This window comes from Martes martes, assembly GCF_963455335.1.
Source record: "Martes martes genome assembly, chromosome: 9".
NCBI classification, from domain to species: Eukaryota; Metazoa; Chordata; class Mammalia; order Carnivora; family Mustelidae; genus Martes; species Martes martes.
Genome location: NC_137896.1, coordinates 99,394,571 through 99,415,510, shown reverse-complemented (window position 1 = coordinate 99,415,510; position 20,940 = coordinate 99,394,571). Strand labels below are relative to the sequence as shown.

At 53.5% G+C, this 20,940-nt stretch overlaps 1 protein-coding gene across 1 annotated transcript; it reads left to right on the top strand.

Annotated features, from left to right (window-relative positions):
• Positions 1-14,001: 14,001 nt before the first annotated feature.
• SFTPB (surfactant protein B) lies at positions 14,002-19,812 on the top strand (the record flags this gene model as incomplete). The annotated part of the gene is made up of 10 exons (XM_080812676.1): positions 14,002-14,065; positions 14,401-14,528; positions 14,859-14,930; positions 15,297-15,422; positions 15,976-16,128; positions 16,375-16,464; positions 17,832-18,009; positions 18,211-18,371; positions 19,168-19,248; positions 19,750-19,812. 10 exons carry the CDS (start codon positions 14,002-14,004, stop codon positions 19,810-19,812), a joined length of 1,116 nt encoding a protein of 371 aa, XP_080668802.1.
• Positions 19,813-20,940: the final 1,128 nt, after the last annotated feature.

Below are 20,940 nucleotides of genomic sequence, written 5' to 3'. Positions count from 1 at the left end.
TTCACCCCTGTGAACCCAACCAGATCTTCCCTGTTAACTGTCTGCTGTTCCTGACTCTACCTGGGAAAATCCAATATCCTCACACCCAGAATGAGAATAGAAATGCCTATCACAGCTTTATGGGACGTGTCAACATGTTTCGAGCATTCATCCACTTTGCCCTTAGGTGACACTCACTGTGCCCTGTTTCTGGGATCTGGGACTTCCGGGCAGCGGCTTACTAGGCACCACACCTGCCTATTGACTCCAGTCATCTCCTGGCCCCCCGCTGTTTGCATCATCCGGCTGTCCCGGCGACTGGTGCACATTATTACCCCCTGGATTGCTCAAAAATCACCAAGTTCCCACTTAGGTGTCAAACTTACTTTCTCTGCAGTAATTTTAATTTGGATTTCAGTCCTTGCTGATGCTTTGAGAGATGTAGCTCCTGATCAAAGCCTGAGGCACAGAACGTTGCTTCTTCCCATCCTCCTTTCTGTGTGAGCATTCAGGATTCCTGCCACCAGTTTCCATGGTGATGATTCTCTTTCTGGCTTTTGCAAACTCTGGCCAGAAGTTAGGACCTTCATACAGGCTAGTGGGGTAGCTTCCTCTATAAATCAGACTATCCTGTATTTTCCCTTTTCATCCCATCCAATTATAATATGAGCTCCAGGAAACACTCCCGTCCAAACGGACTGCGGGATCTCTGGCTATCTCATCACCATCTATACCACTTCCAGTGATCATCCTTTTACTTTTAGTTAAAGTCCATCCCTCAGTGTGTTTTGGGAAGACCAATCCCTGGTTGTTACTTTGTCAACAGTTTCCTCATTGCAACAGTGTTAAGACACATCAAAATACTTGAGGGTCCATTGGTTAACTTTAAATGCTGCTTTGTTCCACCTACAGTGCATGATCTTGAGCAAACTGAAAAGTCTGTATCAAACTAATTTGTGAATGGTTCCACAAATTAGTTTTAACCTTAACACTGATCAAAACTTACAACTACAATAAGAATCTATTTCAAAATTGGGAAAGAATAATGACCTGGGATATATAAAAAAACAAACTGAACTGAAGGTTTCCATCCCTCCCCTAAATTTTATACTTTTTCATAATGTATCCTTTGGGGCTACAATACTGTTTATTAAAATAGTGTTTTCTTTTACAAACAAAATAATTCCAAACAAACAAACAAAACAAAACAAAAACAAAATAATTCCAGGAAAAGTGTTTAGACCTGGTTGGGAACACTGCATATTACTGGTGTTAATTTGATATTAACACATCAGTGAAATGAGTTAACATCTGGCCATAGTGATGTTTGTGTTACCCAAAAAACTACTCCATGCCAGCTTTATGTAAATATGAGATTCACTGTGAACTCAAAGGCACAAACTTAAATAAGCACTTTTACCAAAAAAAAAAGCAAAAACAAAAAACAAGAATTTTCAACTGCAGCTTATCACCTAAAATATAAAAGAGAGAGAAGAAAGCAAAACACAAAGACCTTCATGTGACTAATGTGGTTAGACTTCACTCACCCTTCATGTTTCCTCCTCCTAACTGGAGAGGTTGAAAAGTTGCACTCACACTTCCCAGAATTCATTGCAACTTGGGTCTGGAGGAAATCAGGCTCTACAACAGAGGCAACACCGTGGGTTTGGGAGGCTGACCCCAAGGTGATCTCTCTGGCCCTTCTCCCTGTTTGGGCTGGTAAGCAAGGTCCTGGAAATGTGAGGTCTGGGGGCAGGAGGGCTTCCAGGGTCAAAAGACTTCTTAAGCTGGGTTTTCCAAACCCCACACGGGAGCTTTGCTTGTGTGTCCTTGAACTTGGAGCTTCAGAGACAACCATGTGGGCAAGTTCTAAGTGCTTTAGGACTATTCCTTGAGACCCAATCAGAACAAGCTCCTTCAGTCCTACTTACAGTTTTTGAGGACTTAGTTCCTTCTTTTAAGTCCCTTGCTCTTGAATTCCCTGGGGTTTCCTGTTTTCTGCAGTGAGCGCTGCTGACTGAGACAGCCTTCATGAGCCCTGTCTTCCTCCTATAAAAGCCAGAAGTGGGGAGGTGGGGGGGGGGGTCTAATTCACTCAGCCAAAGACAAGCATCTCTGTCCTTGCACTGTGCCCTCTATATCTCTGGGGTACATTTGGAGTCTGGTGAACACACACATGCACGCACGCACGCACGCCCCTGTGCCCGCACAAGTCGTTCTTTCTGTTAACCCGATGGATGCAACTGCCAGGGCTGTGGTCAGCAAGATGTGTCTGTACCTTAGAAGAGTAGATGAGTGTTCAAGGTGACTCAGATTATCCTGGGAAGCCAAATGCCCGTCTTTCCCACCACTCCCCATATCCAACAGGAGTTGGGTCAATAATGCAGCCTCTCAGTGTCCCTTATGAATTTCTCTCCATTTTATTCCCAGAAGCCCCTGACCCATGGAGTGTTATCTCCGAGGATCCCCCCTAAGCAATAGGGTGAGAAGCCACTTCTATTGCCCATGTCAGCTTATGGCTACATTAATTTTCTCTTGTTGCTCTAGCAATGACCATAAACATAGTGGCTTGACACAACAGCCATTCAGTGCCTGACAGCTCTGTAGGTCCGAAGTCTGGCTGGGCTCCACCTGCTCCTCTGCTCTGGGTCTCACGAGGCCAAACCAATGTGGTGGCTGCTCAAGCTCTTATCTGGGAAGACTCTACTTCCAAGGTCACTCAGGTTGTTGGCAGAATTCAATGTCACGTGCTTGTAGGACTGGCCCCTTGGCTTACTGGCTGCCAGCTGAGGGTCATTCTCAGCTTCAAGAGGCTGCTGGCATTTCCTGGCTCATGACCACCTCCATCTTCAAAGCCAGCAATAGTCTCTCTTTGCTTTGCATCTCTCTGAAGTCCCCTGCCTCCTCTTCCTATGTCCCATTCCACACACCCATACTCATAATTATCCACAAGCCATCCTTCTTGTTCTTCTACTCTGCTTGGATCCCTACTTCACCTCCTATTTATGATTTAGATTTTGACTTCTATTTATGAATAGCAGGAGGACATTCTTCAAATTGTTTTACTTACAAAAAGCGCAAGGAAAACAAATATAATTGTCCCCTTGTGCCCCCCATCAATTCCCCACTATTCCATAATTTCTCGCCTCAGGGAAAACTATTGTTAAAACTGTCTTTTTTATCTTTCTATACAAGCGTAGTATATATGGATTGCTCCATTCCTAATTATAAAATGTAAAACATATTCAGGAATGTGCACAAAACAAAATGGACAGCTCAACCGGTCCCTATGAAGGAACCATCCGTGGAACCACCACCCAGACCAAGAACCCTGCAGCACCCCAGAAGCCCCCTCTTACCTCCGCCTCTCCTCCCCTAAAGTACACTGCCCCGACCTTAATGATACTCATGTACTTGCTGGTCCCTCTAGTAATCATCTGATCACAGGCTCTTAAACAGCATAGTCCCATTTCCTCTAGTAGTGAAGTGTATGTAAATGGAATGATACATAATGCATTCTGTCGTGTCTGGCTTATTGTGATTAGCATTCATGTGTGAGATTCATGCACGTTGTTGTGGGCAGGAGGCGTTGGCTCCTTTCTGTTGCTGGACACTATGCCATTGTGGAAATATTCCAGAATTTACCCATTCTCCTGCTGATGGATGTTTTGATTTGTATCCGTTTTGACCTTCTGATACACACTAATTACCTTCCTTTTCTCCAGTTTTACTGAGGTATAGTTAAAGTATACTCACCTGCATGCATTTATAGTTTACAACCTTGTCTGTTTTGACATGTCTACACCTATGAAACTATCATAGCAGTCAAGACAGTGAACATGTCCATCACCTCCTTTCATCTTTTTGGATAAATGAATGGACCAGTAGATGGATGGATGGATGGATGGTAGATGGTGGATGGATGGTGGATAGATGGAGGTGGATGGACGGACGGATGGTGGTTGGATAGATAGAGAAATGGATGGATGGATTGATAGTGGATGGATGGATGGATGGATGAAGTTGGTCTGGAATGAAGAAGTGAAGGAAGGAGATCTGAATGACACATGGGTTGAATGAATGGAGGGATGAATGCCTGGGAAGAGTTCCATATGGCGTAGTTTCCTCTCACATTTGAATGCACTTCCCTGGATACCTTCTAAACTACATGTTATAGGGGCACCTGGGTGGCTCAGTCGTTAAGCATCTGCCTTTAGCTCAGGTCACGATCCTGGGGTCCTGGGATTGAGCCCTGCATCGGGCTCCCTGCTCAGCGGGGAGACTGCTTCTTCCTCTCCCACTCCCCCCGCTTGTGTTCCCTCTCTCACTGTCTGTCAAATAAATAAAATCTTTTTTAAAATAAATAAATGGAAATAAACTACATGTTACAGACACTTCATGAATCAACCGACTCTAAGGGACCATCCCAGTGCCTGGGCAGCCTGCTGACCCGGGAAGCCTGACTGGTGGTTGAAAAAGGACAGGCACACCTCCTTTGTGTTTTGGACAGAAGCTACTGGACGCAGTACTCTGGCCAGCCAGACAGATCAGGTGGGGAGGGCTGACTCACCAACCTCTCATTAGTTTTCCTGATCAAAGCTGAGGTCACACTCCTGACCACAGGCCAACACCATCTGAGTGACACCTCAGAGTGTGACTCTGAGGAGATCAGGAGTTTCTCACAGAGATAACAAACTTCATCAAAACCACCCAAGACCAGTTTCTCAAGTTCCCAGGCCACAAGAGGAGCCTAGCTCCAGCCAGGCTTCTGCTCTCAGAGGCTAAGGTTTTTATATCACCTTTTCTCCCTCGTGTCCACCTTTTGCTCATAACTTCACAAACTTGTCATAATCTCCCATCCCAGACTCATCCCTACATGGGTCCTTTTGAGAAGCCCCAAAGTCACAGGCAACTTCCATCTCTGGCTTCTAGGGTTGATGAGACCTTGGATCCAGAGACCTTTAAAATTAGGGCTTCTTACACCCACTCTGAGCCCTGTCCTGCCCCCTCTCCACCTCCCCCACCAGCTGCATCCCAGAATCACCCCCAATGAGTCCCAGTTCCCCTCTGGCCTGCTTAGACGTTGGCATTTGCCACTGGGTACCCTGATACCTGACCCTTGCCTCATCCACTGCCCTGCTACAGTGCCTTGACCTGAGCTTTTCAAGAAAGCCACCTGTCCCATAGAAATGGCAGCTGGCACCCTTCCAGTCAGAATCAGCTTCTCTTCTCTCTGCTGAAGCTGCCACCACCCTTGCCCTGTCCTGAGGCCATTCAAATAGCAAGGCTCCCTGGGCCTTCTCTCCTCCTCCAGCTGCCTCAGCGGCTACTTCCCCAGACCCGCCTTCTTCCTCAAGATTCCAACCTCAGGCTCCACATTTTCCCACGCTACTTCGCACAGGTTCCAGGCATAGCCATCCTGGCACCCCTGGGACACCCCTGCCTCCACAAAGGAGACCCAGACACCTCTGAGAGGTCTCTCAGGACTCTTCCCTCCTTACGCATGAGCAACTGGAGGCTGGGCCACAAAAGCAGAAAAGAACCTCACCAACAGGGGACAGAAGTTCCCTCCAAACCAATGGCAGCCACACCATACAGGTGCCATCTTGGGGACATTTAAAAGATTCGCAATCTCATTTTTAAAAATGTGGTATCTCTAGACAACGGAACATGATTCCATTATTTCTTGAGAACGAGGAGATCCTGGCACACGCTACAGCACGGATGAACCTTGAGGACACGATGCCCGTGAAATCCTCCAGACACAAAGCAACAAATACCACATGGCTCCTCTCACAAGAGGCATGGAGAGGCGTCACAGTCACAGAGACGGCGCTTGCAAGGGTAGTTGCCTAGGGCTGGGACAGTAGAGAGATATTTGGTTATGGTTTTTTTTCTTTTTTCTTTTTTATGAATAGACATTTTTATTTAAATGCTACTTAGCTAACACATATGGTAAAATTGGTTTCAACGGAGGTATTTACTTTTCATTAATACAGACTTCATTTCACAAGACCAACAACCTGATTGCACAACAGGGTGATTGTACTTAATACCCCTGAACTATGCGCTTAGGAATGGTCACGATGAGAGACTCTCTTGGGTGCATTTTACAATTCGGAAATAAAGATACACCCTCCTACCCCATGGGGGCAAAGGTCAACGGGACATTTTTGAAGGGCTACTGGCAAAGCTCAGTAAGGTGTGAGGATGCCGGCCTTCTAGCCAGTCTTAGATTCAGCCAAGCTGAAAACCCTCCAACAAGCCCACAAACACACATGTGAAGGGGAGTCTTTGAGACATTGTCCCTAGTCCCCAACACCTGAAAGTAACCCATCCCTGGGCGAATGAGTACATAGGCTATGGCAGAGTTCATAAAATGAAACACTATGCAGGCAGGGAAGAGAGAGAAAGCCCTGTTCTGGAACTTGAAAAGATGTTCAAGATGAAGGAACTGGGGAACCAGTTAAGAACAGCAGGCACAGGACATTCTTTCTAGGAAAAGAATGGCTCCCGATTTCATTAGCATGCCAATGCTGCAAACCAGATCACACCCTCACTGGCTGGAAACAACACCCATTTAGGACCTCAGGATTCCAGAGGCCAGAAGCCTGGATGGGCCACAAGGCCAAAAATCAAGGTGTGGGCCAGCCTGGACTCTCCTCCAGAGGCTGACCAGAAGCCACTCCCAAGTTAGCAGAGCTGCTCTGAAATTCAGGTCCTGGGGGCTTTCCCCCTCTCCCTTGCTTGCCCACTGCTCGTGGGTATCCCGCAGTGGCCACAGCACACAGTTCTTGTGTTTCCTCCCACTCCCCGTTCCCTCTTCCCTGCCCCCTTCCTCCTGCTCGCCACTCCCCTTTTCATGTGTCCCACCATCACGGCACAAACATGGGCTCAGGGTTGGGTCCACGCCCCAATATGACCAGTGAGATGCGAGCTATGTACTGTGGCTCCAGGGAAGAAAGGGTCCCTCTGACCATCGGCAGGACTACCAGAGGGGCACCCCTCCTGCCCCAACAGCCCGGGGCAGGGTAGGGGTGAAGCTGGGACATCTGCAATGGCCACCACATTTCACTCCATGAGGGGAGAGAGAGAGAGCTGCAGGATGACCCCGCAGAAAGCAGAGGACAGGCACAGAGAGAAGCCAGGTCTTGGTGACAGCATGGGAGCCTACAGACCAAGCTTTGCCTACAACCACTTTATCTATGTCTGGACTTTCCTTTCTGGTAGAAGTCGTTTGAATCAATTTCACTCTTGTTTGTAACAAAAAAGTTCCCGATACACATATTTCTGAAAGCAGAAATTCATTGATGAATGCAAAAATCACAGAAATGGTCCCAAAGTCAAACTTTCTCCTGCTAACGTTAAGAAAGCCTGAATGTTGACTTTAGCTCATCCTCTGCCCAGGTATTTCTACGTCCTGGATATAATACAAAGGGGCTGTGCGGGGAGAGCTACACCACCCTGAGCGGGGTTAATCCAGCAGCACCACTCCAGTCAGGAAATAGGTTTGCACAGCCGCCAGACACAGTGCCATCAGGGTGGCTTGAAAGCCACACATAGGAATTAAACCGATGCCTGACCCTGGGGCCCACAGAGTGGAGGAGAGAGAGATCCACCCCTATAACAGCACCCAGTGGGAGGGAAGCCCCCTGAGGGCCAGGGTATTAGCAGGTTGGTTCACTGTGTCTGCAGGGAACACAAGCTTAGATGTGAGCTTAAAAACGGAGTCAGTGTGGGGGCACCTGGGTGGCTCAGTGGGTTAAGCCTCTGCCTTCAGCTCAGGTCATGATCCCAGGGTCCTGGGATCGAGTCCCGCATCGGGCTCTCTGCTCGGCAGGGAGCCTGCTTCCCACCCCCCCCACCTCTGTTTGTCTCTCTGCCTACTCGTGATTTCTCTCTCTCTGTCAGATAAAGAAATAAAAAAAAATCTTTAAAAAAAAAAAAAAAAAAAAAAAAAAAACGGAGTCAGTGTGGGGTGCCTGGGTGGCTTAGTCATTAAGCAATCCACTCTTGGTTTGGGTTTAGGTCAGGATCAGAAGGTTATTGAAATCTAGCTTTGCCTCAGGCTCTGTGCTCAGCCGGAAGTCTGCTTAGGGATTCTCCCCCACTCCTTCTCCCCCACCCCAAATAAATAAATAAGTTTGTTTGTTTGTTTGTTTTAATGGAGTCATTGCCAAAGCAAAAACTGGAACCTGTAGGGTCCCTCCCTTCCAGCCATGGCAAGAATCCCATCTCCTACTGTTTCCTCCGTTCCCAAGCATTTCTGGGCATTGCAGGGACCGTCCCGGCATCAATATTCTGGGAAATTCCTGTTTCTGCTTTTCTTGGGGCTATGATCTACCTAATATCCTACCTTATATATGATCTACCTAATATCCTACCTTATATCCTAGCCTCTCCCAAAGGTGTTAGTGGGACATGTCTCTACTTTTTCCTCTCCTAGAACCGAGGCCTTCGTTGAGGGGGCAGGGCTGGGCTGGAGAGTGGCCGATGCCATGAGAAGCTCAGGTCCTCCGCCTCTCTTCAGGTGTCTGAGACTTTGTCAGAGGGACAAGTCTGGCCAGCTGACTTCTGTGTCCCTTAGGGAGAGGGTTCTCCCGAAAGGCTCCCCCAGTCCCCCCCTCTTCTGTTCATCCCAGGGCTACCATCCCAGAACATGGGCAGAACACACTGAGTGTGGACCCCAGAGGGGGTCACTTTGAGGCTCCAGCTGTGACCTCCAAGCCAGAGTTCGTGCAAGTCTACCAGTGTTGAGACATGTCACAAAGGACAGAGGGCCCACGGGGGCAAGAGGAGGGGAGATGGACTCCAGTCGGGGCAAACTGGGAGACCTCCTTGGAGGAGATGGAATTTAATCTGCATGGAAAGGATGGAAAGAATCCCCTGACTTTCTTTGTCCCTTGCTTCCTCCCTAGGTCTCTCTTCCCTTCCTTCTGCCTTTGGTTAAGATGATGTGGGCTGCACACAAGAAAATATCTGACTAGAAATTGTATAAGCAGAACAGAAAAGGCTCAGGAAGAGTAAACTGGCAGCTAAGCCAGGTCGGGGCTCTGAACTGCTTCTCTGTGTGTCTCATGTTTTTCCCTTCTGGGACAGAATGGCTGCTAATTCTCCAACATCACATCATTTCATGGGAATGTCCAAAAGGAGATAGAGTCATTTGTCCCCATCGGTCTCTTAACCAGGAGGACACATCGCCAAGAAATACACCCACCCCTGCAGCCCCCAGCAGATTTCTGTGGGACCAGAATCTGAACATATGCTTACTCCAGAGTAATTTCTGGCAAAGGGGACTGGCGTGGCTGACTCATGGAGCATCCATAGGGCTGGGGCAGAGACTCAGCTCTCCTAACACCCAGAAACTGTGTTCTTCCCACAGGCCTCTACCACTCTCAGACCCTCGGGTCACAGAAAACAAAACCACGCACAGCAACATTGACTGGCACCAGGCCTCCCTGTATCAGGCGGCTCTGAATTCAGATTTGCAAGGTATGGGCATAGGAGGCTGGTGTAGGAGCGGGAGAAATGGCTCAGGCTGAATGCGGTGGGCAACGGTAGTGCTTTGTTAGAGCTCCCTTACAGACTCCCGGACTGAGTGACTTAAAACAAAAGAAATGTAATCCCTCATGGGGCTGGGAGCTAAAAGGTCAGCTGTTACCCCACACTGAGCCCCACTATTCTGAGCTCACTATTGGGAAAGGGGTGTCTGTTGTCTCCTCCATCAAACAGGATCAAAATAACCCCAATTGTCCCCATCCCAGGCCTCTGCAGGAGCCATTCCCTCCCCTGGGAGCACGTCCCAGTCCCACCTCCCATTTGACCAGCCGCACTCATAGGCTTCCTGAAATCTCTGCCCAGCTGTCCTGTGTCCCCCAGAGCCTCCCCTCCTCACCGGGGGCCTGGGCAGTTCCCCTGCTCTGCTCACCGGTCTGTGGCTCCCAAGGCACTTGAAGTCCACAAGGGGCAGTGACCCCTGGGCTCCCAACCCAGACCATTAACCAGTACTGGGTCAAATGAATGCATCAGCAAGAGCTCTGGTATAAAGGCCAAGCTTCCCTGCCCTCCCTTCAAAAGAAGGAAATTCCTTCTTTTGAAAGAACTGAAGACAGAAGAAAGGGGCAGTGCTAGGAAGGGCTCCCATGAGGCCTCCCAAGCTGGCATTTGCCAGACATTCCCTGGGTTTTACCCCCAGACCACACAGCACAGTGGAATAAGTCAAGTCCAGAGTGGGGATGGCCACGGGCATGGGGATGGCCAGGGAGGGCAGTCTTAGGCCCCTGGGGAGCAGCCCCAGGGGGAAGTCACAGAGACACCACCCAGAGCCACAGAGGAGTGACAAGGAAGTCAGTGGGCTCTTCACCTGCACCCCCCCCCAGAGATTTCCACATATAACCTGTGACCGCACTTCCTGACCCCCTGCCTCAGCCCCCCGTTCTCTCCACCCAGACTTTTGGCCTTTTCCACAGTCAGAGAAAGAAGTGGGCCAACTATTCTGCAGTAAAAAATGAATTCATTTACAAATAAGAAAGGAAGGAAGGAAGGGAGGGAGAGAGAGAGGAAGGAAGGAAGGAAAAGAGATAGAGAGGGAAGGAGGGAGGGAGGGAGGGGGGAAGGAGGGAAGGAAGGAAGGAAGGGAAGAAAAAAAGAAAGAGAGAGAGAGAGAAAGAAAACTTTGCTCTACCCCAACTGGCTTCCTTCTCCCTCTGTCTGTCTTCCTTCTGCCCTCGATGTTTCAAAACTGCTGTAAAATATCCACAAACAGAACTGACCGTTCTCACCGTCTGTAAGTGTATCATTCAGTGGCACTGAGTACACCGATGACTCTTGGAAGAACCGTTTGCACACACTGCTCTTCCAGCAATAGCACTTTCCGCATTCCCACCAGTGATGCCCTGGGGTTCCCATTCTCCGCATCCCCACCAACACTTGGCATTGCCTGCTTTTTAATAATAGCCATCCTAGAGGGTGTGAAGGGTTTGCTCGGGCCCCTGGGTCTTCAGCAGCCCGGGACCCTATCTGGGTGCACCACCAATTCGACTGGGCTTCACACCTTCGCTTCTCTGCTGTCCCACCACTCAGCTCTGATCTCCCAAGTCAAAACAGGTGCAGTTGGCTCCAGCAAGCCTGTGGATTGAACAGTTTGGGGGCAGCTGTCTAGCCCTGGTCCAGCTGGTGGGGGTGGAGGGAGGTGGTCCACAGGCCTTCCAATTCCAGGAGTGTGGCAAGGCCACTTTATTTTTTCTTTCCTCGTTTCTTCCTTGCCTCCTTCCTTCCCCTCCTCCCTCCCTCGCTCCCTCCCTTCCTTCCTTCTCTTTCTCTCCCTCTCTTTCCTTCTCCCTTTCTTTACATCTTTTCTCTCTCTCTCTCTCTTTTTAAGATTTCATTTATTTTAGAGAAAGAGAGAGAGCAACTGCGGGGAGGGGGTGGAGAGAGGAGGAGGAAGAAGCAGACTCCCTGCTCAGCGGGGAACTCCACTCAGGGCTCCATCCCAGGACCCCAAGACCATGATCTGAGCTGAACTCAAACACTTAACTGACTGAGCTGCCCAGGTGCCCCACGAGGCCACTTTCTTGCTGTAGGCAGGCAAGGACAGACTGGCGGAGTGGGGACCAAGGCCAGCTGCGGACACAGCGCTAGACAGGAAGCATGAGTGGAAACAGCGTGGTCACCAGAGACTGGCCGCAGAAATGGCAACTGTCCACACACAGGAGAGGGGGGCCATCCTTATCAACAAACTCAAGTTCATGAGCTCCCAGACCTTGGGATGGCTAACAGTGCTGGGTTGGTTCGTTTGTTTTTCCCAGAAAAACATTGACAGTGAGAAATAGATGGGCCCGGAAGACAGGCGACAGATCTGCGCAGGCTCTCCTTATGTCCATGCCCATGAAAAACCAAACTTTGATCAGAGATTGTGCTGACAGTAGTGTTGGGACAAGGGGAACCAGAGACCCATTCCAGGAACCATGAGGTGGGGCACCTCCTTCCCCTCCAGGACCAGGGCTCTCTACAATGGCTGGCTTTCTGTGTTTCTTTTATTTTATGCTCTTGGATGACAATTCTCAGCAGTGGGAGAAGCCACAGGCCCGCTATCCAAGAAACCCCACGAAACCCTCCGTTCTGCGCTCACTGGGCTGGATGTGAGACAATGCTTGTGTCTGACTCCATTCCCCTGTGCCCCGGTGCTCAGGCACGTTGCATCTGCCAGCCTGCCACGTGGTTTAGCAGCAACCTGTGCCTGAGTTTGGGACAATGAGCTGAGGGCACAGATGATGGACAGCCTGTCCCGCCTGGCCTGGCCTCGAACCTTTCTCGTGTCTTCCAGGCTTCTTCTGTGTGGCCTGCCAGCCAGAGGCGAACAATCCAGGGGAGGACTCCCAGCCCTGGCGGATGGTGGCCAGGCAAACAGAGGAGTCCATGCCCCTGAATGACCTTATGAACCAGAACCATCGCCCCACTCCCACCAGAGACTGCCCTGGGATGGGAGTGAGAAACAAGCATGTCCTGGGAAGCCCCTGGTCTCAAGGGCTCTGTGTTCCCGCTGTGCGACTTCCCTGACCAGCGCACCCTGGGGACAGCCGTCCCCAAATCCTGCTCTGCTGCTCAGTCAGTCCTGACAGCACCCAAACCGGCTGTGTCCAGCTCGACTCATCTGTTCCCCACCAGGGACCCACTAGAACATTCCGGTCCCACCTTCCTGGCTTGGGCCCAAGTCACCTGCTCCTAATCTGTGGTCCTACATTCTCTTACTGACAAGGGCTTGAGCCAACAAACTGCACGTCACCTCCAGCATGTCACTTGACTATCCTGTGTGCAATGGCACTAACTCCCGCCCCCACAAAGCCATGAGTATTGGGGCGCCTCCTGGAGCACAGAGGCTGGGAGCCTCCACTGCAGAGGGCACCCCAGACATCAGATGCACTCCTCGCCAGCTGATGACAAGGAGCTAAAGGCTCTACTCCTTGCACTCACAGAAGTGTCCTCCCCTGGGCAGGTGGTGAGCTTGTCCCCGGGTGTGCGTACCGGTGGGACCTGACGCTGGAGTCCCTGCCCTGCCCAGGACGCTTTCTTTCTCCTGGACCTCCAGCGGTGGCCTGCCCCTACCCAGGAGTGGCCCCCCAGGGGGCAACTGTGCTGCTCAGGAGCCAGCCTGGAAATCCTGTCCCTGCATCCTTGTCTAAGGCTCTTGGGGTCACTTGGGGGTTTTGTTTCATGTAAGTGCTCTTCTGAGGAATGACAATCCTGTGTCCACAGACCCAGATGAGTTTCTGGGGAAAGGATAAGGAGAGGTAGGTGGCAGGTAGGTGGCCTAGGAAGGTAGGTGGCCTAGGAAGGTCCCAGGTTTGTCCCTGCAGGGCTTGCCCTGGGCCAAGAGCCAGGCAGAGTGGCACCTGGGTGGTGCAGTCAGTTAACTGTCCACTCTTGGTTTCAGCTCAGGTCATGCTCTCAGGGTTGTGAGATCGAGCCCTGCGCTGGGTTCCATGCTCAGCACAGAGTCTGCTTGGGTTTCACTCCCCCTTTCCCTCTACCCCTCCCTCCTGAGCTCTCTCTCTCTTTCTCTCTAAAAGATAAATAAAAAATCTTAAAAAGAGAGAGAGAGAGAAAGAGCCAGCCAGGAAGCTCTTGAGAGCATTGCTCAAGAGTGGAGGAAGACTGAGGGGCTGGAAAGTAATGGGGCTCATTCTGGCTATTCCAGCCCTGCCTCTGTTTCCCCCACCATAGCCCAGAGAGAGGCACCAGACGTGGGCACTCAAAAGTCCCCTTTTTGCAGGGACCCAGGAGTCCAGGCCCATGGGACTTAGTGCAGGAAGAGAAAGGGAGCTGGAACCCAGCATGAGGCAGGAAACAGTGGGGGGTAGAGTGTCACTGCACTGAAGAGGCAGGGATCAAAGCACCTGGAGGGCTCTCCAGGACAAAGGCAAACATCGAGGTCCCTGCTGCTCCCCCAGAGCCCTGCCCCCCTCCCCCCAGCCAGGTATAAGGGCCCCCGCCCAAGCAGGGCATCCAGGTTGTGGAGGTGACATGGCCCAGTCACACTTGCTGCTGTGGCTGCTGCTGCTCCCCACGCTGTGTGGCCCCGGTGCTGGTGAGTCTCCCCAGCCTCTCCTCAGCTCCCTCTCGCCTGGAGCTAGGTGTGGAGGAGACTTCCCGGCCATCTCCAGGCTCTGAGCCAGGCATTATCCCCAGTTCGTTCAATATCCTCATTTTAAGATGAGGCAGCTGAGGCTCAGAGAGGTTCCCGGGCTTGTCCGAGGATACACACCGGGCGGGGGGGCACTAGAGCAGGTGGAACCCTGCTCCTTCTGACTCCAGCATCTCTAAGGCCCCAGTGCTCCTAGTAAAATTAGATTTGGAGGTTGGGTGAAGTCAGAGTGCCAGGCGTGGCCTAAATTCCATGGCTGCTCTGGCCCCAAATCACAGCTGACTGGACTGCCTCGTCCCTGGCTTGTGCCCGGGGCCCCGAGTTCTGGTGTCAGAGCCTGGAGCACGCACTGCAGTGCAGAGCCCTGGGGCACTGCCTACAGGAAGTCTGGGGCTACGCAAGAGCTGTGAGTACCTCCCTCGGAGGCGCAGGGACTGGAGGCTTGGCATAGGGAGTGTTGGGTAGCCTCTGCTTGCACCTGAGGGAACTCAAGGCCCCCCAGGGGTAGGACGGGATGGATGATAAGATGGGATTCCATGAGACGGGATGGGACGGGTTGGGACGGGAGGGGATGGGACAGGACGGGATGGGAGGGGATGGGACTGGATGAGATGGGACGGGACGGGACGGGGGCAGGTAGTTGCCTGTGCCTTGGAGCGCTCTTTCAGCCTCATGCACCTGAGCTGGGAGCATGCCCCCCCCCATCAAATGCTCCACCTTGGGGCCCCCTCCCCAGGATGACCTGTGTCAGGAATGTGAGGACATCGTCCGGATCCTCACCAAGATGACGAAGGAGGCCATTTTTCAGGTGATGAGGTCCAGATCCTGGATGAAGCTTGGGGGCCAAGAGATGGGGGACAGAACAGGACATAGAGGTCAGCCCCCTAAAGAGACCATCTCCAGGCCAAGAGTGAGGCATGGGTTTGCCTGGAGACTCCAGGAATCTCCTGGCCAGGAGAGGGACCTGGGAGTGAGCTCAGCAGCACAAACAGATGGTCTGTCCCAAGGGGGAGAATTGTCCTTGTAGCCAGCTACTTAACCCCTTGGCACTCTCTCAACTCTGGTGCCCCAGGAGAGGGTGGCCAGCCTGCATCCAGGGACTTGGGCGGGCACAGACCTTGGAGGGGTCAGCCTGACTGTCCCCTCTATAACCTGTCTCCTCACTGCCTCCCAGGACACGGTGCGCAAGTTCCTGGAGCAAGAGTGTGACGTTCTCCCCTTGAAGCTGCTTGTGCCGCAGTGCCGTCACCTGCTGGATACCTACTTCCCAGTGGTCATCGACTACTTCCAGAGCCAGATTGTGAGGGCGCAGCAACCTCACCTCCATCCTGCCTCCCCGATGGCCCCCATGTCCAGCCACGCCGAGAGTTACCCACACAACACCCCAGCCCACACCCCCCCACGCCCCCTCCCACTGTGACCAGTCCAGGAGACATAGAGGCCCACAGCCAGATGGCCCAAGTCAGCCCTACTGGCTTACCTAAGTGGGATGGGCCCACACAATGGGCTTACCAAACACCTCACACCCTTCACACTCACACTTGTTCACACACTCATACCACACACACAGCCTCACGCAGAACCCACACAATCACATACTTGCACACACAAACACACTTTCACCCTCATGCTTGCACTCATCCATTCTCACAAACAAACATGCGTGTGCTCATTCACCCACATCCCCAGACACCTGCCGTAAGACCCCACATAGCCCCACCTCTGCCTTTTGGCTCCCCCAACCCTCACCACAGAGCCCTAGGCCACAGCCCCCATCTAGCCTGCTGCCCCCCATTCCAGGCCCAAAGCCAGGGGTCTTAGTGACCACTCCCTCCCCCTGCACTGTTCCCTAGAACCCAAAGGTCATCTGCAGTCACCTGGGCCTGTGCAAACTTGGGCGTCCAGAGCCTGGGCAGGAGCCAGAGCTGTCAGACCTGCTGCCGGAGAAGCTGATCCTCCCGGGGCTGCCGGGAGCCCTCCAGGTGAGGGCTGGGCCTCATACCTCGGTGACAGAGGTCCCCCGCACTGCTGGCCCCTTACACAGATAGGTGGGCTTCCAGACAGCGAGGCCACAGCCAAGGCCCATAAGCACTTGCCCTGAAGAGGGCAGAGCCAGAACGGGGACAAGAAGCTCTAAGCAGGGCCTAAGGCAGGAGGGGGAAAGGGGAAGAGGAGGCAGGGGAGGCAGAGCCTGGAGGAAGCCTCCTCCCAGTGCCCAGCCTGGCCTCACCTGGGGGTGATTCTCTCCCCAGGATCTGTCCGAGCGGCGGTTGCCCATCCCCCTCCCCTACTGCTGGCTGTGCAGGACTCTGATCAAGCGGATCCAGGTTGTGATTCCCAAGGTGAGACATCCAAGAATACGAGGAGCTTGGCAGGGCCTTCCATAGCTCTACCCTCCCCTTCCCTTCCTCATATCCTTGTCAGGGGCCACACAAAGGACCCCAGAGCTCAGGCCCCCTGGGGGTGAGAACTAGAGTTCATTCAACACTTGTAAAGCCCCCCCGTTATATGCCAGGCCTCATGCCAGGTGTCAAAGAACAAAAGTGAACAGGACCTGGGTCTTGCCCACCAGCGGCTCGTCATCGGATGGCAAAGAATCCCAGGGTTTTGTTTTTTCTTTTCTTAGAGAGAGCAACATAGTAGGGGTGGGGGGAGGACAAGGAGAGAATCTTAAGCAGGCTCCAGGATCAGCGGGGAGCCCAACACGGGGCTCCATCTCACCACCCTAAAATCAAGATCTGAGCCAAAATCAAGAGTTGGACACTCAACCGACTGAGCCCCCCTCAGGTGCCCCAACAAGTGAGGTTTTTAGCGATTTCTTGGCGCACTTGTGTGCTGATGAGACCGGCCAACAGATGGGAGAAGCAGTGACGTGGGGAGAGAGGACAGGGCCGGTAACGTACTGGAGAAGGTGGGGGTGGGGGTCCAGGGCACGAGTCGACAGGCTAGCCTTGGGCAGAGCAAGAACCGGTCCTCTGTCATCGAAGTAGGGAGGTTAGGCAAGCGTGGGTTCTGACACAAGCAGGTGAAATGCACAAGCATTTGGTGAAATGAGCCCGTTTGGAAGGTAGCGCAGCCGAGAGACATACAGTTCAGTGTCCTGCGCCCGCCCCTACCTTCCCACCAACAGGGGACAGCGTGGCCACAAGCAGAGCTAGAGCCAAGGCCAGCCTGGGGCGTCCAGGTTCTTGACCCGGGTTGGTTGAAAGAAGAAAGAAGGGAGGGAATGAGCCAGAGTGTCCATCACCTCGGCCTCTCTCCTTGCCCTTCAGCAAGGAGGTGGAGTTTGGAATCGGGGTGGGCTGGGGAAAATCCTTGCTTCCCCCAGGGGCTCTGGGAGCCACAGATGAAAGCTGATCCCACTGCAGGGAAATGTGGCAAGCCTGGCGTCTGCAGGGAGAAGGCGCAGGTCTGATCACCATGTGGCCCGGCTGATGCCTGCCCCTCTGGGCTGGCCATGCTACTTCCTGCGCTCCCAGAGCCTGTGGACACCGAGCTGGGATGGTGGCCTGGCTCCTGCACTCACTTGGTGACTCTGGCTGGGCCCCTTGCACGCTTGGAGGCCCAGTGTCCTTATCTGTAAATGGCATAAGCATTCCCCCTCCCAGAAGGGTGCAGGGTCAAACTAAAAAGTGCCTGCGGCTGCCGGGCGCGGTGTAGACCTTGCTGGGGCAGGTCCCACCGTGCCCTGTGTCTGCCCCCGCCCCAGGGTGTGCTGGCCATGGCTGTGGGCCAGGTGTGCCACGTCGTACCCCTGGTGGTGGGTGGCATCTGCCAGTGCCTGGCTGAGCGCTACACTGTCCTGCTGCTCGATGCGCTGCTGGGCCGCGTGCTGCCCCAGCTGGTCTGCGGCCTGGTCCTCCGCTGCTCCAACGAGGACGGCGCCGGTGAGCCTGCCGCCCCGGCCCCTCCCCAGTGCCCATGCTCCTCTTCCCCAGCCCTGGCCTTGCACCGCCCTGCCCCTTCCGGCTCCTCACCCTCTACCTCCCACCCTCCCCAACCCTCCCAACCCCCTCCCCCTGGCACTGCACCAGTCAGGACTGGAACTGAGCTCCTCTGCAGGGCAGTCCTGATGGTTTTCTCTCCAGTCCTCCCAGCTCTGGAGTCCCTGCCTGGAGAAGGGTCCCCTGAAGAGCCCGAGTGCCACGTCTGCATGTTCGTGACCACGCAGGCTGGGAACAGCAGCGAGCAGGCCGTGCCGCAGGCAATACGCCAGGCCTGCCTCAGCCCCTGGCTGGACAGGCAAAAGGTGAGGGATGGGCACACGGGGGACTTGGGACAACGGGCCTGCCCCCACTGGAGGGGGGATCCCGGGAAAGGCTTCCCAGTCAGAGACACACAGAGTCTAACCCTGCCCTGAAGGGGATCAAACAGGCAGAACATGGCCCCAAAACCTTGGAACAATAACACAGGGCAAAACCTGCCAAGGTCAGGGGTCACCCTTGGACAAAGGGCATGGGCCCCAGAGGACCTGCAGGCCTCCCTCGCAGACAGAGTAAGGACACGAATAACAGCAGGCCCATGGGAGCAGCGGAGGGCCTGGCCTTCTCTCCAGGGTCCCCTCTGTCCTGCCCCATCTCTCTGCTCACCGGGAACACATTCATCCACGAAGAGAGCCGGGCTTGAAGGCCCTAGAGTCCCAGGACTCAGAGTCCCAACAGCGAACTCCCTTCACAAAGTCAGGTCCTGAGGCAAGCCTATTGACAACCTGCCCAGGAGGCAGCTTTCTACCCACCACACCAGGCTGCCAAGACCAAAGGCGCTTTAAGATTTCTAGAACCGAAATTTGGGGGGATGGGAAGGTGGTGGCTAAGATGTTGCCCCTGCGTCTGAGTTTCAAGACCCTCCCTCTCCAGAGTCTCCGGCTTTCCCAACAGAAACCCTCCGTTTGAGTCCGCACCAGCCTTTTCCCAGCCAGAACTGCTCAGTGGGGGCGATGGCGGGACCGCCAGTGGGTCAGGAGGGAGCACTGGAGTGATGCAGAGAAGGGGAGAGTTCTGAGCAGGCCCGGTTCCTCCGACACCTGTTTCTTTCTCCTTCCTCAGTGTGAGCGGTTTGTGGAGCAGCACACACCTCAGCTGCAGACCCTAGTGTCCGGGGGCCGGGATGCCCACGCCACCTGTCAGGTGCTCGCTCCCTCCCAGCAGGTGCCAGGGCCTTCCTTGGCTCCCAGGGCCCCCACCCTCTCCGGCTCCAGATCACCAGCAGAGGCTCGGGTCCTCAGGGTCCAGGGCAACCCCAGGAGTGCAGGCCCAGGACGCTATTTTAACTGGGGTCCAGGAAAAGCTGCAAGAGAAGGGACAAGGAGACATAGAGGAAAGGATGGGGCAGCTTTAAAAAGCGTGGTTTGATGCACATTGTGGAATGGGGGTTGTTTGGTGAGCAGTGGGGGCAGGGGCTGCAAAGTGGGTGTTCTGGGCCAAGCATCCTACCTCCTCAGGCTCCAAACCTAGAAGGCCCATGGCTCAGGAGTGGCTCCAGAGATCTACAGGGTCACACCAAGAGCAACCACCAGAGGCAGGCGAAGTGAAAACTGCCCCTTCCAGCAGGAGCTTCCCATCCCCCTCAGAGCTGGGAAATGGGAACAGGGTGCAAGGCCTCTGGGCCTAACGCTGTCCCTTTGGCAGGCCCTGGGGGCATGTAGGACCACATTCAGTCCTCTCGAGTGTATCCACATTCCTCACTTCTGACGAGAACGCAAAGCCATGCCAGGTGAGTCTGGGTTCCCAGCTGAGGGGAGGAAGAGGAGGAAGAGGTAGATGGGTCCTGTCCCCATCGGGACAGGGGCCCTGTGTCCCCAAGCAGGAAGAGCTAGTCACTGCTGCTGGTTGCCCCATCTTCCCCCTCATAGGCCACAACTCAAGGCTCCTGAGTGCCCCTCACAGCACGATCTCAAGAATGGCCTCCCCCACTCCCTCTCCTCAGAATCCCACCACCCTCGGTGCTAGGCCCAGTTCCCACCTCCCTCGTCCTGTCCCAGGCCTCAGGAGGAGCTGCACTTCACCCTCTGTGCTCACTGATCTTCCGTATTTGACATACCAAGGCCAATCTTTCCTGAAGTTCAGGGGAAATCACACTTTCCTGCACAAAGATGTTGTCCCCATAGAAGCCAGGAACCCTACCATCATTTGACGACCTTTTCCCAAGACACATTTCTCTCTTCCTGTCATTGTCTAAGTCAGAGGTAGCATCTTAGGATGGAGGGGTGAGTCAGACGCAGCCCCTGTGACCCCGGCCCTCAGGGCAGGGGAATGACTCTGAGAAGGGCAGACACAGCAACTGTGGGCTAGAAGTGTCCCTGAGAAAGAACTTGGCCCACTTCACCATTCTGCTTGGAGCCAGCCCTAACATAATGCTCATATATTCATCTGTTCACTCATTTTTTTTTTTTTTTAAATATCATGGGTGTCTATGGCCAGGCCATGTTTTAGGTCTACACTGTGAGGAATATGATGAACCCCATGCCCTCTTTGTGCTCAGGCCCCAGGGTCCAACTCTTCCGTCTGAGTGGGGCAGCCCAGGCCTGCTGCTGAATCTCTCTAGAATCACAAGCCCCTGTGGGAGGCACTGGGTTAGAAGAGTCTGCCCCAACTCAGAGCTATCCCACAAGGACCAAATTTATGTTTCCCCTCCACCCTGATGACAGCTGGGGGATCCTGGAGGCCAGGGAGCTGCCCAGGAGACCAGGGTGGTCTCTTTCCCCAGCTCCTAAGGCTTCCAGCACCAGAAGAACTGGGCCTTCCAACCCCGTCGGAACAGGAACAGCAATGGATTGGCCCAGGGGGCCTGGGTTCTGGTCCCGACTCTGCCATCAACTG